The sequence below is a fragment of the Acanthaster planci genome, linkage group LG02 (genome assembly GCF_054643075.1).
Source record: "Acanthaster planci isolate LZ-2023a linkage group LG02, COTS_SCS, whole genome shotgun sequence".
Classification (NCBI taxonomy): domain Eukaryota; kingdom Metazoa; phylum Echinodermata; class Asteroidea; order Valvatida; family Acanthasteridae; genus Acanthaster; species Acanthaster planci.
In genome coordinates, this window is record NC_141778.1 from 33,761,406 (window position 1) to 33,780,105 (window position 18,700).

The window sequence follows — 18,700 nt, forward strand, 5'->3', positions numbered from 1 at the left end:
TTATCGATACGATCAAAATAAAAACATGGATCCCGAAAGGTAGCAGTCCGTAGCTTGCATATGGAGTCCGGTTGGTCGGTATTTCACCGAGTTTATTTGAATTTACACGAATCATTCATTTGGCAGCGGTGGTTTAGATACCAGTAACAATGAATAGTGGCTCCACAGGGACCAAAAAGCCTGCGTTGTGTCGTTACTGGGCGGCCAAAAAGACTTGTTTTTACGGGAATGAATGTCAGTTTATGCACGCTGACCCCAATTCGCCCTACGGTCGGTCGCCCACTGCAGACAACAACTCATTCGGTGGGGGGCACATCAGTCAAGACCTTGCAGCCATGGACCGTAAGTCTTGAAACAATCAATATTTCTTAATTCATTCTGTGTTGGAAAATTGCTTCCTCTTGTTCACCTTTAGAGTAGACATGTTGAAAAAGAAAAAGTGAATAATAAATTCAGACAAAAAGTTGAAAGATTGGACATGAACATGATTATGGGAAGGACATGACCCCGTGGGCATGGCATAGCCTAGTATAAAAAGTAGTAAACCTAAAGGCCTAAACAAAAGGCATGATTGAAAGAGGAGGTCCTAAAAAGTCCAATTCAGCAGTGTGATTAACACCTAGAATTTTTTGGACCAATCTTATACTACATGTAGTGTTTGTGCAAGGTGTCAAGTGATTTCTTTGTATGAAACTCTTTCCTAAAGGGATCTGGTTATCAGACTCAACATGCTCAAGGAAACGTAATTTGCTAAATTCATGTGGTCAGCATAATGTCATGTTGGACTGAGTCTGCTATATGGTGGCAAATGCCCCATTGCACTGCACTGTTATTTTGCATGTCATCCACCATAAATTTAAGTGCACCCTCACCTGCTCACCAGCAAAGAAGAGACAGGGTGGTCGGAAGTTTTCAAGGAAGACTTATGCACGCATCCCACTCTTGCTCGAAGACCACACATTCACACATGAAAAAGTCACGTATGTTCATTGCATCCAGCACCAAACAATCAAATGCGTGCGCTAACCTTACGTACTGTATGTACATGTACCTAGTGTGGACTTGCGAACGAAAGATGTCCACACGATGCAGGAAGGGAAGACGTTCTGTGGACTTACGTTAACAGGATGTTGCCCCCTTCTCTGAAAAAAAAAGGTTGGAGGCATTTTAGGCTTAGGGTCATCTTGTAAAAGGACGAAGAACAGTCTATGACATATTTCACACAACTCCAGCTGAAGTCTTGTTCCAAGTTCAAGAAAAGTGAGCATTTTCACCAAATTTCCTGAACTGCATGAAAACAAAAGAATGTCTAAACTAGGTATGTAACGTACAAGTATGCGTGTGTTCGCATGTGATGGGTTCCCACTAAAGGACCATCCTTGCTACACGTACATGTTCATGTATGTAAAAGCATGACCTCTCTTGGTTTCTGCTCGGTGTGGATACAGAAATGTGGCAGAGCTCCTGGATATCGGACTGCAAGAATGGGATTTGGTGCACCAGCCTTTTAATGCAAGATATTTTGACCATGTTGTGACTGAGGGACCTCTAGAGTAGTGGCATTTAAGTCACATATTATGGTTGTGTTTTCCCATTTTCGGTGTGGTACTACAAAGTGACAAATCCGAGTCTTTAATTTGGTTAGTTATTAGAAAGTTATAGATTTGCTGTTATGTGTTTTTGCCGGACCTGGTTACAGGTCTCTATTACACAATGAACTTAGAAACAGAATTTCAAGACTTCATATCCTTTCCCCACATACTTTTGCTAGCAAACATAGCAAATTCCAATTCATTTTGTGTTTTCATTAAAAAGATGATTGCATTCAGCTTGGGCAATTTTTAGGTCATGTAATTTTAAAAACTTGAGAAGCATGGTAGTTACTTACATGTACATGTAGTAGTAAAATCTAGTATACAGCACTATCATTTGTAAGAGGACATGACCTTATTGTCCGCTGAAGCCATAAAATATTGTAGATTTTTTATAAGACAGTGTACATGTACCATACAGTGCTGTGGCACTATAAATGCATGACTTTATTGTTCTTTGTATGAGTAACAATGAAAGTAGCCTAGCCAGAAGTAATAATTTGTAGGGCTAGGTCCTTCAGGCTCAGACTACTACATGTACGTACAGTATTTTGGTAGTCCTGTAAGCCATACGATATGCTTGGCTGTTAGGGTTAAAGAAGGAGATGAAATACATGTACATACTATACTTGTTAAACATAACTAAAATCAGTGCAGTAATGCTTGAGAGAGCAATGCTGCAGTAAAAGCAATACATACTATGTACATGTACATGTACATGTCCAACACAGCTTGTAGAATCATTGGCTTACTCACACTGACCAACTCACTACCCATGTATACAATTGATTTTTTTTTCAAAGTATTTAGAATGACCAACCAGCATCAAAGTTATACATTATGAAAATGTGGCATCATTGTTACTGCATCATGTCTGTGTAATGTGTACGTATATATATGTACATTATATGTACTGGGCTCCATGTTATTTGATCATCAGTGATCATCATACATCATAGTACAGTATGTTCAAATTCTAGCGTGTCAAACTGTACCGGACAACTATTTAGTCCTTCAGGGATATGAGTCGTCTTATAATTTTGCCAACATACCGGTGCTTGCATCATACTTGGCTCGCAAGTATTTGTTGCTTACTTGATATCAATTATTCGGTTACATTTTTATATGCAATTTATCAAAAATTCTTCTTGAAATACAGCTTCCTTTCAGATTCAGAAGGCTCAAAAGAATAGCCAAAAACTTTTAACCAAAGTCTCAAACATTCCCGAGCAAAAATACATGTACAATGAAAGGTTGTAGTAAACTAGATACATGTAGGTTTGTGGTAGCACTGTGTACTGTGTTGTTCTTTATGATTTTGATGGCTTCTCTGATGCGGTGTGGATGCCAGTGCCTGATGCTGGTGAGGAGTTTGGTGTTGCTCCAGTCGACCTTGTGGTCTTCGATGTGGGAGTGCTTGATGATGGCAAACTTGCTATATTCCCCTTTCCTGCCATGGGCTTTGTGTTCATTGAGTCTGGTAGGGAGGTCCCTGTTGGTCTCGCCGATGTACACTTTGCCACATTGGGAGGGGATCTCTTACACTCCAGGCTTGTGCAGTGGGTTGTGCTGGTCCTTGTGGGAAGTCGGCAGGTTCTCAGGGGGTTGTATGGAACACTCAAATGCCATTCTTATGGAGGATGCACTGGATGTGATGGGAGGTACTACCTACATGTATATAGGTAGGGGAGGGTAATGGAACTAGGGGCCTTAACCAGTTGGCTTTGGGTATACAGTGTACATGTAGGAGACCCTTTGGCCGGGGGGTGGATCTTGGGTCTTGAGTCCATTCCGCTGTAGTGCCGTGGAGATGTGATGGAGTTCTTGGGTGAGGTGTTCCATTTGCACACATTGTGTGCTCTGCATACAAGGGCTCAGTTGACTTACGACTTGATCTCGGGATGATGGAAGGACATGCTGTGGAGGTACCATATCTGCCGAGTATTTCCCGGAAACCTACCCACACAGATGTGTGTTTGCATGTGATGGGTTCCCACTGAAGGTCCGTCCTTGCTGTATGTACATGTATGTATGCACATGTTAAAGCTTGACCTCTCTTGGTTTCTGCTCGGTGTGGATACAGAAATGTGGCAGAGCTCCTGGATATCGGACTGCAAGAATGGGATTTGGTGCACCAGCCTTTCTAATGAAACACGGACAGAGCATACAGTCTGAAAAGTTGAGTACCACTGGTTCTTTTCAGAACCCTACATACTCACAAAAGAGATCCATGATGCTACGGTGCTGCAAATCTCTCTAGTTTACATGTACTCGCTGCATGTACCTTCATCGTGAAAAGCTTCAAATCTCATCAGAAAGGTTGTAGCTGAACCTACACGAACAATGGGGATGAGTGAAAAAATATTCTTCAAGACAACATGCTAGCTTTCTATTTTGTTAAACCTTGCATGAAAATAAGTGGATGAAAGAACATTTATGATTAAAAAAGGAATAATGAATAATTAATTTAAAAAATACTTTTAATATTGTGGGCCTTAATCACACATTCTGGTAAAAATGTGTTTTACAGAGTATAAATTCCATTGAGTTTAGGTAGTACATGCTTTTCTTCACCTTTGGCATTAGATGAATATTATTTGAATTAGGAAGAGCCTGTCCAGTTGCTATCCTCATCAGCACAGAGTTAGAGTATTGTCATACACAAGAAGAAGAAGGCATTTACGTGTTTATGGAGATGCAGCATGTTCAGTGAAGCTGACCTGTGCACTGTAGGTGGTACATTATGCACATGTAGTACATGTGAATCTTAAAGATCAAATGCCTGAGGTGGCCCAAGGGAGTCCTCAGTGTAGCCCCAAATATCAAGTTTGTTAATCTTTGAAAGGTCAAATGTGCCTGATACATAAATGTATGTGTAAAAAGAAGATTGGTGGTACTTTTTAAAGATGTCTTATCAGTAAGTTTCCTGAAAGTGGAGTTCATGCACAAAAATGACAGCCAGTTTATGTATACATTTTCTGCATACATACATTGAAGGAGGTCTCTTTTTCAGAATCCAGGTACTGGTAGATGGTACTCTCTGTAATGTCAGAAAATTCATTGCAGTACATGTAATTGTGAAGGATTCCAACTATTATTGATGCCTACTAATAAATTTGTTTGCATCCAACTTGATGAAACAGCATTTGCACATACTGTACTTATACATTGTACATGTAACTCTCAAATTTAAATGCAAGTGTGGCATGAACAGTAGTTATGTGGGAATTTCAAAGCAATCCACTCAGACTACACTGTCTCCCTTCCTGTCCAAATGTCAAGGGATAGAATGCAATAACCTTTACAAAATTATAATCTAGACTGCTGTTCAAATTGCAAAAATTCCATATTCGTGCATGCCAAGATACATGTACATGATTTCATATAACACCGTACCATTTCTTTTTTTTTAATTGTGAGACAATTTTTTCAGGTGTTTTTGGTTTTTCATGAAGAACCTCTCATTAAACACAACTGGTACTTTTTCCTTGCCTGTCCTTTGTGGTTTTAAAAAGTGTAAATTCTGCGGCTGTTACATATTGGGGCTATAAATTAGCAGCTCTCTGTGATGAGATAGCTACAAATATTCCCTGTTACTGCCCAGTTATAGTGTCCCAAATCCTTGTGGGCTGTACAGAATCCTGCCCTTAAGTAAGACCAGTATTGTTACACAGATTGAGCTTTGGAGAGATTGAGGGGAAAAGTCATGGTGTGTCATAATTCAGGTATTACATGTGGGGTATGTGTCATCACAAATATGGATTGCTTGTTAGATGTGGGTTTGCATGTTCATCAATGGAGGGTACTCACAGTGTTCAGCACTAAAGCCGGGAGGCATCGACTTACAATGGACAATGAAAGTATGTCAACATGAAGGCTATGGGGTATGATAAAGTCACATTTTACGTGTATCTGGAAAAGTCACCATTTGTATAATCTTGGAGAATTCAATCCAGATTTGATTTACAGCGAAGGTTTGATGGGACAACATTTGGGCCATCTGTGAGTGCATGGGAAAGCTGAGGGGAGGGGTGGGGAGAGATGCTGGTACAGAAAAAAGATCTTACTCTATCTCTTTACTGCCAGCAACTGTCCTCCCAACTCCATCTCCTTTCCCCTGGTTTTCCCAAACCTCTACACTAGAACATTATCATTGTCACCTGGGTTGCCTTTGTCATTGTGAATGAAGGGACCTCTGAGGGTCTGTGCATCCAAAACTGTGTTCTCTCTCTTTTTTTTCCTCCGAGTGAGCGTCAGTGTAAAACCACTGATCTGTGACATCTCCAGTATACAGAAGTTGTTGACATAGCTGTGAATAGAATGAGTGCCTTCATTCAGCCAGAAATATTTGAGGTTACATGTTTGGCGACCACAAAAACGGTAGTGTGTAGTTAGTATGGCCCCATACATGTTGCAGAGTAACTGTAATGCGTTTGACATCTGGTACCTACATGTATGATCACCTATAGGGCAAGGAACAGATTGCTCAGTCTATGATTCCCCCAGCTCTGCAGGTGTATCAATTCAGTTAACACATGGGATTTCATGCTGTGGCACATGACGGAGGGGGGGGCCATGTTCCGGTCCTGTCTCCTATGACTACAGCTTTGAATGTTGATCAAAACAGGTCGTGGTGAAGAACTGTAGCCTGTGTTCGATACATGTAAATGCTGTAGTCTCACTTGGGATACCACATAGCATGTTGGCAACATCCATTGCAACATGAAGTGATAAAAATATCTCTTGTAGGGGTATTTCTGAAGATATATCCCACATATGTTTGTTAAAGATTGTTAGTTATGACATACATGTTAAAGCCAAAAGTTCAAAATTTTTTTAAAAAGTGATGTTCAGTCATTTTGTTCACAGAAGCCAGTACCAATCCTTCGTCTATCATTAACTGGTTTTTATTGACACCGTTAAATTTAAACCTATTAACTAAACTATTTGAATATCAACTTGACTTTCAGTTAGATATGAATTGCTGTGACAGAATAAATCACAGCGTGAACCGGATTTAAGTTCTTAAATCTGGCTTTGAGAAACTTTTGCAAGTTATTGACCATCAGGGTGACCTAGAGTTCAGCACTGGCTTCACTTTTATGGGTTTCACATTCTTGTAAAACCTCAAGTGCAAGAATGTTTAGATTTTTTGTACTTGAATAGAGAAAATCCATGAATTTTCACTGCTCGAAAAAGGCCACTGCAAATTTGATTACATAAGATATTGAATAACATAATAATTCCACCAGAGGTCTTGTTTCCATCGCAAAAGCTTGTAGGCATTCTGTCTACGGCCTTGAACAATAAGCAAAACTAAGTTGACGAAGGAAACGTGTGCTTGAAAGAATGTCATTATAACTACATGTATGTGTTGTTGATTTGACAGTTGTGACAAGTTTTATATCCTAATTGATGCCCTTGGTTTCTGCAGCAACTGCATAAATTTCACCCTTTCGTTTTACAAGATTGCTTATTTCTTTTTGTACCGGTGGCAGGGATATTTTGTCATGTAGCTTTTCAATTGAAGAGTTGTTCCCAAACATCACCTTTAACCATAAACGTGCCATCTAACAAAGTATGAAGTCCATAATGATATATAGCACCATGCATGATGCATGCTGTACATGTATGCTGGCCTTACATGTGCAGTGGCAGTGCATTACGTGCCTCTTACACATCACAGTGCTCACTGTCTGTGCTCACGTTCTTACTCACTGAATGACTCACTGAAGAATAGACTTCTTGACACAAGCTGAAGGATTGCTAGTAATACATCTTTGGCCAATTACCCCAGTCCTGTTTAGTGTGCAGGCGTGATCATGCAGGTGCAACAGAAGATCACCATGCATGCCTTGTGAAGAGATGTACATGTACGTACATGTGATGCTGCATTCCATGTAAGCCCACACGCATCCCGTTTTACCAAATGTACATGCCATATGTACATGTACTGTATGTGCTGTGCGTGAGTTTATCATAAATTGTGGGTCTGCAGCAATCGTACACAGACATTTTGTCCAGTTTACAACCATGGATTTGCATGTGCTACGACAGTATGTTGGTAAGTCTCGTTCATGTTTGTGTGTTACTGCTATGATGCCTACTTGTTCTGTAGAACATACATGTATATGTACCACATGTCTGCACACAGCCTGTTAGTGTATATATGTATGCACTTGTATACATGTACATATGCATTTTTAAAATTTACTTCAGCACAATCATGGTTAGCATTTGGTACATAAATCAAGTAGCGGTGTACACGTACTGTACATGTACCTGTACCTGTACCTACTGTACATATAAATGCTTGATGATAGGAGCTCAAGTTAATGAAACTCACATCTGTACATTCTTGCAGTACCAGCATGTTTTCGTACATGTAACTTGGAGTAATAATGGGCTTGATGTTTTACATGTACAACAGATTTCAGTGTCCCATGCACCTGACCTTCATGTACATGCACATTCATGGTTGTACCGTACATGTACAATGTTTGTTCCTTACATTGTTTCCTGTTCTCGGATTTCAAGTTCATGTTTGTCTGTGCCGTTTGAATGTAGCACCCTGGAAAATACATTTTTGAAGTAGACTGAGATTGTACAGCATTTGGTAAATGTTGAATTTTCCATTGTAAAAAAGGGAACTATGGTGAGTAATATTAAGTACAGTCCATTTTCTGAATTAGGAATGTCTTGTTCTTTAAATTCACACTATTTCACCGTCCAAGTATACATGTTGATTGATCTTAGTGACAATGGCATAATAGCCACAGGTTGTAGGAAGAACTATTGGTGCCGTGCTTACATACATGTGTACATGTACAGTACTTTGTTCAGTGTATTGGTGTCAGTATATCTCTACAATATACTGCTTACAGACAGTATGTAAACAGGCATGTTCACATACACCACACACATATAAATTGTCATTATCAGGGAATATTGTCTGTCTTCAAAAACACGCGTGTATACAACATGCTTTAAAGTTGTTAAATACAGCGTTAGGTCCAAAGTTTGGGTTTGGACCAGACTATGGGTTAGTCTGTAAAAGAAGATAAAGTGCAGCTCTGTTGATGGTGTACAAATGTCCTGTTCCCTGTGTCATAAATAGATGTCAGTTTAACGTTTACAAATTACATGTATGTACATGGTTGTTGGTCCATTTGTAACCTATACACATGTATCAGGGCTCCAACGTTCGGTTGCCTTGCTTTGCGGCCCAATGGTGATCACTTACAAATTTTGGCTGTAATCCTATGAGTAAGCAATGGACGGGGAAAATACTTACAAGTATTAAGTACAAAGAAGGTACATGTACATGTACGTGGCTGCAACATTTAGGTGAAACCTTGGCACTGATTTAAAATTTGCCAGTTGGAACCCTGTGTATTCATACATGTACTGATACTGTACATGTAATCTAATGGCCATTGCTGCATTCATGCTGAATGTCTTGCCAGCTTAATTGTATGGTACACGCACCCCCTCCTTATTCCTATTTCACAACTTGAGCATGAGGAAAACCCCAGCATTGCTTCACCAACCATTGTCATTTAAACATGTTTCTGGTAAAAAATCTTGAAGGGTCTAGTTTTGACGCATGATGTATTAACGAGACCATACATTGCATGTAATATTTTATACTTTTATTCTGAAGCTTCCACATTATATACAAGTGTTTTATGGCCAATTTATGTAGTGTGTAACCTCTGTTTTCCTAGAGACTTATAGAGTACCAGTACATACATGTACATTTGATTTGATTTGAAAATTAACCAGTTGTGACTACTGGTACCATAGAAATTGGTTTGCTCATTTTGGTTGGAAAATCAGGCTCTATGGAAATATCCATGCACTTTGCAAGAATCAGAGAAATTTAGAGAATCTTTTCTGGATGAATTTGAAAACTTGTATAACATTACTACTTGACCCAATTGTATGTTTTTTCTAAACTGATATAATTGCTTTTGTGCAAGTTCTTGAATTTATTTTTATAAAATAAATCCAGTGTTGTTCTTTTTTTGCCGTGTATCATCTTCCTGTTGAGTTTACAAATATATGTACTCTGCTTACCCAACCTATATTTGTACATGTACCTGGTATACGGTATACTGTATGGTAAGTCTTGACTCTTGAAAGGTTTCATGAATGCAAGTACACGCACATGTATTCCTTCATGTCTTCCAAGATAAATAAAACATGCCACTGTCATGTATCTTTCTTTGTATCTGTGACCCCCCCATGTACGTACATGTATGTAGACTGTGCACTTGAGATTTCAGAGTGACCAAACCGTGTAGATCTGTGATACTGGCCAACCAACCCTGGAGGAGTTGTTGTAAAAAAGACATTTGCATGCACAGGGCAAAACGACGCTTTTATCCCAATGTGTAAAAAAACAAATGTGCATACAGATATAATATAGCCAACAATCCAATCAGTATGCAAATATTTTGGTTGATCAAGTTAATCTGAGCAGTTATCAGAGGATCGGTCCTCATCTGCTGAATATGGGTGTACATGTACAGTAGTTATTGGATTCATGATCCAATATGTGCCATAATTCTTGAGGAAACCTCATTTTCCCCTGATAGACCCCTTTGTTGTACATTTTCATGTGACTTGATTTGTTGCACCAAGCATTGCTGTATCAAAAAAAGATCTATTTGAATGCAATTTGTCCTTGGATCCACATAGGAGCCAAGTTTTCAATCTATTTTTTCTTATACAAATTTTCAAAAGTTTTGAATCAACGTCTTGAACTCGACACTTTTTAACATCTGGCACATAGATTTGGCATACACGTACATGTATGTACAGTACAAGCATCTAGTAGACATTACATTAGTACCCTACAACTGTCAAGAAACTGACAGTGAGGACATGACACAGACTGTAACTCTATTGACATAGTGCCATGATACTGCCATGCAGTATGCATTACATACATGTACCTAGTGTCAAAGGGCAGTATCCTCCATGCATGGCACTAACCATCAGTTTGTTTGTCTGACCATACTGCACTAACATGATATTAACAGCCCCTGAGGCTAAATTTCTCTATCACGGCAGTTTTCCCAATCTCTATCTGTGAATTAAACCCGTAGCACGCAGCTGGAATAGAAAGAAGCAAAGAAAGTCAGCTACTGTATCACTGACCTTTTAACTGGGTTGTCATATACATGTATCGTACATGTACATGTAATGCAGGACTGATCAACAGTGTGTGTCTGTGGGATTGTAATTTTACTGTATCCTGTATATTCACATGTATATGTTGGTGCTTGCCCCAGAATCTTTATGTTATCTGCAGACTTGTAAAGGATCATTTCAAGTTAAGTACAGTTATGAGTATGTGTACATTGATAGCAAACCAAATAAAGTTTGGGGCATCACAAATGTACTGTGCAGTATACCTTCTGTGAGATTAATTTTGTTAAAATCAGAACACACAACATGTACATGTACATGGCGACTCATTAAAAAGCTGCCCTGACTCAGTTGATCAAAAATCTAGTCTGAGGTTTTGAAGTACGGCTCCAATCAATGCTCTAATATTGAGCACAAAGAATATGAAATCAGTCTAGTGCATAGTGATGGATTATAGCAGATTGCGTGTACATTTCATGTTTGTATGCAGAAGACACTCATTTGGACAGGGTACCTACATGTAGAGTACATGTACAGGCATATGTGTTGGATTCGGATGATATTGTACAATGTAGGTGTACATGTAAAAAAAAATACATGTACACCATGTACATTCATCTACTAATCTTGTGTGTTATGTGTTTACAACACAGTTTACTTAAATTTGTTATAACATGCAAGTTGCAACTGTTCTTCCCCAGTAGTACATGTAGTCTGGGTACATGTACACGTACATGTATATGGCCAAGCCGTCCCTGAATTTTATTTTGGCCTAATGGGATTAGTTTATATCACTCCTAGCCCAGACAACGATATCACCTTTGCGATTAGTGCAGTTAAGCCTAGCTAGCCGCATAGGAGATCAAAATTTTCAATTTTCTATAATTGGCTTATGTATATATGCACATGTTGGGCTGCAGGTAAAATGTACATACCATAAATGTATTTGACCTATTTATTGTAAAGTACGTAGAGTGTAGCCATCCATTTGCATTGACTGTAATTGCTGTTGGGCTGTAATTGTCATGAACAGTTATTAAACTAATGCAATCCAGATTTGAGCATTTTATGTAACTAAAATGCATTTCTCTTGTTGCCAGCAGTTACATTGTACATTGGTCAAGCAAACGACACCTACCCACATGTATTGAGGTTTAAGACCACAGTTTAATTTCGAATCCACATTGTTCATTCCAGCCATTGTACGAAGCAATGCACATGTAATTCCGTCATACATGTTGTTCTTCATGTTCTCTTTGTTGTATTTGTGTGAAACAACCAAGATAACTCCATGGGAACCGACAGCTATCTCAGCGTGGAGGGACTTTGTCATCGATCAAAGTGTGACCAAGTGTTCCTTTGTGATGCTATTATGTTAAACGTTGTCCGTTTCCTCGCTGTGTTTCCACAGTTGCCGATCCACACATGGCACCTGACCATTTCTTCACGGCTCCATTTGAAATGGACAATGACAACTTTGGAGGATCCACAAGCAAGTTCCAGCATTTCATGCAGGTATGTGGGTTTAGGTCTGAAATAAACTGTGCACCTTACATATATGAAATTTCCATGTGTGACCATTCTGGTGACTTTGTTTTATAGCCTTTTATACATGTGTCCTTGGACATGCATTGTTTTTCTGTTGCAGAGGTCTCATTCAGTGGGCACTGGCTTGTCTCACTACTCTGAGGAAGGTCGACACCATGAGGATGAGGGACGGAGATCCATGTTTGGCCAAATGTCCCCGCAAGGTGATCCTTTCTGACTGTTAATTGCAGTTTTGCAAGTTTTGTTGGATAAGTCCTACCACTTTGTTTTTTTACTTTAAACTTTATTTGGTTGAACACAATTTATTTAAGAGTTAAGACTTCCACAGTATTTGTGTTACTCAGCATACTCTGCAGAGCAAGAGCTTTCCCTTGATATAGAATTCATATATACATATAGCTTCATGATAAATTTTTTCGCAGCGTTTGAGAAATACACCCAATTGTAAAAGTTCAGGAAAAATGACTCCAGCACATCAGAGCTAATTAATGCCAAAAACTAGCTGCCTGATTAGGTTTCATAACCATCAACCATGTAATTGAAAATTTGCATGTAGATTGATCATGCATGACTTGGTAGCTTCATAGTTTGGTATGCTGCCTGCACCGTTGTTTCTTGTCAAGTAACTTGATGCAGTGTTACACAGAAGTCAGAAGCAGATTATTGGGGGGAGTGGGGGGACTTACAATTCCAAATTCAGTGGTTGTTAATACCTTTGTATTTGAATTTTTTCAGGTGCCAGTATTGACACCAAGATGTCAGCCAATTTTGGTGGGATGAAAATATCACCTTCCAATGATGTGGTGAGTTCTTTGTTGCAAATTGTATGATGGAACATACAACCTTATAGGCATACTGGAAAAAAAGCTATGAAATTTCAAGACTCTTTGGGACACTGAATCAAACCCGAATCCTTCAGAATGTAGAAATGGGTAGATTTTGGTAGCTTGAAGCTCAGTTATGACTTAGAAGTTAACTAATTGCAGAACTTAAGAGTTTTACTAACTCAGTCCTCTTCTGATTGGCTGTCATTTGATGTTCCTAATGTCAGAACTCTAACATCCAGGGCATGCAGTTTTATCCCGGTGCCCGCAACACGGGCAGCATCAAGGAGTTCACCCCTCGCGCCAATGCCAATCCAAGCACCAACTCAGCCGAGTTCCTGCCCAATGTTCGGAATGCTGACTTCAAGCAGGGTGGTACCCAAGCCAACGATCTTATCTCTAAGATCCCAGAATTTGTGCCACGGTCCCTAGCCCAGCCGGGCAATGGAATGATGAATGATACCAGTGGGATGAGGGGGACAAACAACAACTCAGCAACACTGGTGCCCCATAGCTCTGGTGGCATGAATGACCACTACAATTCAGGTGAATAGAATTTTCTGTTCAGAAAAGAAGTAATTTTTTGACACATCAGCTCAACATTATATAGATTAACCAGGTAAATACTCAGGTGAATACTCACGGCTCTGTAACAAACTGGCTCCAGGTTTTTGGTGGTCATTTTGAGGCCTGTATGGGGTAGCCATTGAAGTAAACATTTAGGTGGCCTCAACCTTCTGTTTGCCAGGATGGCTGTACTAGCAGTTGAGCAAAGTTGGTCTGATAGCTTCAGTATTAAACTTGCAGATGAAGCCTGTCGACCCATTTGGCCAGAGGCCACATTGGCCAGTTGGTCTAGTGGCCTTAAAATTTCTGGCAATAATAACTGCAAGAATCGCATGGCTTAGCTAGTCCAGTAGCCTCACTTTCCAGCGAGCAAAATCCCACATTCCCTGCCATGTTTGCAGGTTCCCTTTCAGCTGGTGCCTCACCTCATCAATCCCCCGGCAACTCTCCATCCATGAGAAGGAAAGGTCAGCCCCCTCCCCTGGACATCAGCGCAGCTCAGGCTAACTTCCCCGGTGCCATGGTGCAGGAGAACATTGGTGGCACCACATACTTCTACACAGAGGACCAGGTCCATCCTGCCATGCCAAGAGCTGTAAGTCCATCTTCCTCAACCCATACTCCGTACATTTTTTCCATCCAGCCAGATATTCCGTTACCCTGTGTGGCATGAAGTTGAAAATTTGTGGGAGTTGGGTTGGTGTGGTGGTTCATTCCTCACCTTCCAACTCTGCGGTCCGGGTTCAGTTCCCAGCGCGGTCTACATGTGGATTGGGTTTTCAGTCCCTACATGATTCTGTGGGTTTTTCCAAGAAATTCCTGTGGGGTTTTCCTCCCACGTCCAAAATTGTAACTACTTCCAATTGGCTCCTCTCTATTTGGATGTCTTCAGCCTTAGAGCTACGGTGCCCTGGGCGCTTTTGAGGAATATCTGTTGTCATTTCCAGAAAATTTGTATAATAGTAACAAGATGTTAAAGCTGATCAGCCAAGAAGACATTAGAGATACTCATTTGCTTCTCACAGAATGAGTTACATTGTCTTGACATTTTTCAGGTTATATGGCAGTTTGACTGATACTGCATGAAGTCCATGCATTCAGCAGTCTCTTTTTCCTATAAGAATATTAGTGAGTTCATACAACAACTGAATACATCTCTGTTTTCTGATTGGTTAGTTGTTGGTCATGTGTCAATGAATTATTTTGTGTCTCAACACACAGTCACACCTTAGAAAGGGAAATTGCATTTCCAACTGTAAGAATTTGACAATGAAGCTTCAAGCATGGCACTTATACAATACGGGCAATTCACAATAGTGCACCTCCAAGAGTTTACAAGGCGCAAAACAAACTGTGTGTTTGGACAGGGTGGACAGATTTCGCACGTTGTGATTGGCCAGTGCATTGCAAACTCTTGGAGGGGCATTGTTGTGAATCGCCCGTATTGGCAGTGATGTAATGAGGCTCTACACAGACATTAGACATGAGACACTTTTGAGATTGGGTCTTTCTTAGTCAGTTGCAAAAATTTTAATTAATGAAGGTATTTCTGAACTTGAGGGATTTTTCAGGAAAGGATTTATTCAGATTTTATATTAACAATCATTCAGTGGAATGAATAATTTAATTTGCTGAGAGATGAAATGTTCCAACATTGTGTCTGTCACCTCATACTTTCAAAACATTATTCTCACCATTTGAATCAAACATTCATTGATTTTATAGTATCAGAGAGTTCAACAGGGCTTAAATTTTGATAGGGAAATACGTGTATGTCTGGTTTTGATTCCATTGTCTTGCATATGGAATGGATTCAACCCTTGAGGCATGGTGGTACCTGAAACTACCTGGCTTATTACTCAGTGTACCACCAAAGTCAGTTAGAAATCCGGTTGGTATTGTGAGTAATAGGCTGGGCGGTTTTCAGGAAGTGCAGTGATTAAAGGAAGGTATAAGTTTAGACTGTGATCTAAGATTGGAATCAACTACCTGGAGCCATATAGAAAAATCCCTGCTCTGCTATGATCCAAAGTTCTGTATTTTTGGAAATCAGGGTAAAAGAAGAAATTGTGTTCTATTCAGTGTCATAAAAAATGGGTGTTTTCAAAATTGCAGTGTCTGAGAGTAACAGTCATGCATATGTAATTGATTGGTTTACATGTAGGTGTATCCCAACTTCCATGTCTACCAGTCCATGCCTGCCCACGTGGCTTACATGAAGCCCAAACCCAATGCTCCATCATTCTTCGTTGGCGAGGAATTGAAGATAGATATATACAACAGGCAGGCAGTGTCTATGGCACAGGTGGACCCAACTGAGAACCCAGGTAGGCTAAGGGAGGGGATGCCCAATAAGGATACGACTGTCAGCAAAACATGAAACTTGGGGAGAAGTTTAAGATGGAACTAACTCTTAGTTGGTCCACCTCCGAGGTAGTTAAGAGGAGATCTGTTGTTGCAAAAAATATCGAGCATTGATCAAGAATCTTTTGAGCAGAGTTTCCTGTGCTGATAAAATGCATGAGAAACATTTAGCTGACAGAATCAGTTAAGTTGCAAAGTCAGGAATTCCCATGTGGTCTTTGCCCTTTTCCCAAAACAGACATTCCACAGGAAGTAGACAAGTATCACACTCTGTTCCCACTGGAACCGCCCCCTAAGAGTCCCATGGAGAAATCAAGTACTTTTGGCTACACCACCACGTGCTACAAAGCCATCAACAAAAAGGACAATAAGCTCTACTGCCTCCGGAGAATACACGGTGAGTCAGAGCCTAGACCTTGGCCCCCCCTCGCTCCGCACATACAGCAGGGAGGGATGGAACATGCTGCGGACTAATTCAAATATGGTGTTTTGGTTCTAAGTCTAGACAGTCACATGACCCCTGGTGTCAGCTTTCAGATATTGACACTTCTCTTTAATTTTTACAATTTTATTAGGTTTCATATTTTTAGAAGTTGGCAGTCTGGAAGAAATAGCAAATGCAGAAATTAAATGGAATGAGATAATGCATAATGGCTTGCATTATCGGTCTTTATAATCAATGCTTTAAATATCTTTGACTCAAATTCACAGTTAGCATGAGGGAATTGAACTGCTAGCATCATCCTTGCTAGCTCAAGTGGTTTAACCACTAGACTGCATAACTTGCTTGACTTGGCAATTCATCTGTGTTTTATTTTAGTTTGCTATTTAAGCAATAGAGCCTAAAAGTAAAAGGTCACGAAGCAGGCTTCCGTAACCCTCATGCAGTCTGCCTATGGGGATTTTATATTGGGCCGTCCTATCACATTTGATAATTTTTGGAAGAATAATTCCTAAGTGAAGCCACCCCATGAAACACTCATGTTGGAATTTGGCCTTTATCTCCCTCACGTAATATTTAGGACAAGTCACCTGGAGATGGGTAAAAAACTAATTTTATGAACAACCTTTCACGTCCGGCGAAGTTGTTCTTAGGTCTCCTTGTTCATGGCACGATTGTTTTCACTCCCCATGCTTTCATGAAATCGAGATCGTAAAACATTGTAAAGATGTACCTTCCTGTAGTCGATGGGTTCCAGATTTCGTTGAGTTGACATCACGCAGTTGTTGTCAGCAAAGGTTAGATAAAATATTAAGTAGAATGTTGCTTTCTGTTTATTACCTTATAAATTTTAAAAGTATGTAAAATATTTTGATATGTTTTATTTTGGCTTTTACCGACATACTGCCATAAAATTTCAAACCGTAAATAATCATCTGCATATGAGACTGCCACATTGAACTGTTCTTCATGTATTTTAGATTTTCAGAAGTGATGGGTCAATTTTTGGGAGGATATTTCTCTTTTAAAGTCAGGTGATTTTTCAGTTTCTATAAATTGATATACTGGCAAATATTTTCCAAAGCCCCTTTTCTGAGTTGGATTTTTAAAGAAGTAACTGAACGAAAAAATGTTTCAAATTGTAAAATCTTTGCACGTGATTTTTCCAAGGGTTCCGGAAGCGCGCCATCAGGGGTCAACTTTCAGGCTCTATGGCCGAGCAATTCCAAGTCTGTACATTTCAGTCATTTTTGGCATGGCTTTGATGCTGTTTGCTTGTCTGGTCTGCCCAGGTTTCAGAATGACCAACACACAATGGATGGTCCTTGTTGACAAGTGGAAGAAACTGCAGCATTCCAACATCGTCACTCTGCGTGAAGTCTTCAGCACTAAAGCCTTTGGAGAACATTGTAAGACTTGGACCTTAGCAGAACTTGATTAAAGTGGACAGTGAAGTACATGTACTGCTTGTTACAATGAACTTATTGTATAAGATTGAAACTATCCATTTGACAACTGGCTAGAGTCTGGATTTGAATGCCAAGACATTTTTTTTCGGGATGAACAAGTTCAGTGGTTTTTGATGTTGTTTGTAACCTTGACAGCCTTTAAACCTCCAAAATGCCATTCTTGGGTTGCATACATCTATAGGTTTGAAAGATTTAGTGTTGTAGAGCCAGGAACCATTACTTTGCTTAGGGTTTGATTTCTAAGATTGTTGAAAGTTCAAGAAAACCTGGAACTGAAATTTGTTGAGTTTCAGAGGATACAACCTTGCGAAAATATTCCAGGAGTTACAGTCCAAGTTGCATGTGTTATACTGATGAATTACCACATTGAGAATGTATGTCTCACAGCTAAGAAGTTGAAGTATAACCCAAACAGTAATGACTTTGTAAGATCCCATCTAATTCTAGAAAAGACTGTCCGACGTAGGCCAAGTTGTGTCGCATTTTTTTAAATAAATCCTCTGCATTATTTCCTCCTAGCCACGGTGTTTGTCCATGATTTTCACCCCACTGCCTTGACACTGATGAACAGACACTTCACAGGCCCAGGAGCTCATGCCAGTAATGGCTTTAGTGGGGGAGGGAATGCCTTTGGTAAGGGGCAGCACCCCAAGGGTGGCTTCATGGACCATCAGGGCCCACACCATACAGGTTGGTTTGGATTTAAAACTTCCTAGCTTTGAACATTACAAGAACTTG

At 39.9% G+C, this 18,700-nt stretch overlaps 1 protein-coding gene across 4 annotated transcripts in view; it reads left to right on the forward strand.

The window, feature by feature from the left end:
- Nucleotides 1–18,700, forward strand: part of LOC110983742 (PAN2-PAN3 deadenylation complex subunit pan3-like) — a 27,214-nt gene continuing 8,514 nt past the window's right edge. Inside the window, exons 1-10 of one of the 4 annotated variants that reach the window (XM_022243251.2) lie at nucleotides 1–342; nucleotides 12,160–12,263; nucleotides 12,397–12,499; nucleotides 13,032–13,099; nucleotides 13,348–13,666; nucleotides 14,089–14,282; nucleotides 15,852–16,014; nucleotides 16,290–16,448; nucleotides 17,786–17,902; nucleotides 18,482–18,652. In XM_022243251.2, the coding sequence (XP_022098943.1) occupies nucleotides 150–342; nucleotides 12,160–12,263; nucleotides 12,397–12,499; nucleotides 13,032–13,099; nucleotides 13,348–13,666; nucleotides 14,089–14,282; nucleotides 15,852–16,014; nucleotides 16,290–16,448; nucleotides 17,786–17,902; nucleotides 18,482–18,652 (1,591 nt within the window). In that variant the 5' untranslated portion in view covers nucleotides 1–149. Of the gene's footprint in view, nucleotides 343–7,258; nucleotides 7,657–12,159; nucleotides 12,264–12,396; nucleotides 12,500–13,031; nucleotides 13,100–13,347; nucleotides 13,667–14,088; nucleotides 14,283–15,851; nucleotides 16,015–16,289; nucleotides 16,449–17,785; nucleotides 17,903–18,481; nucleotides 18,653–18,700 lie in introns of those variants that run through there. The other 3 variants (XM_022243252.2, XM_022243253.2, XM_022243255.2) reach the window with 3 other exon arrangements.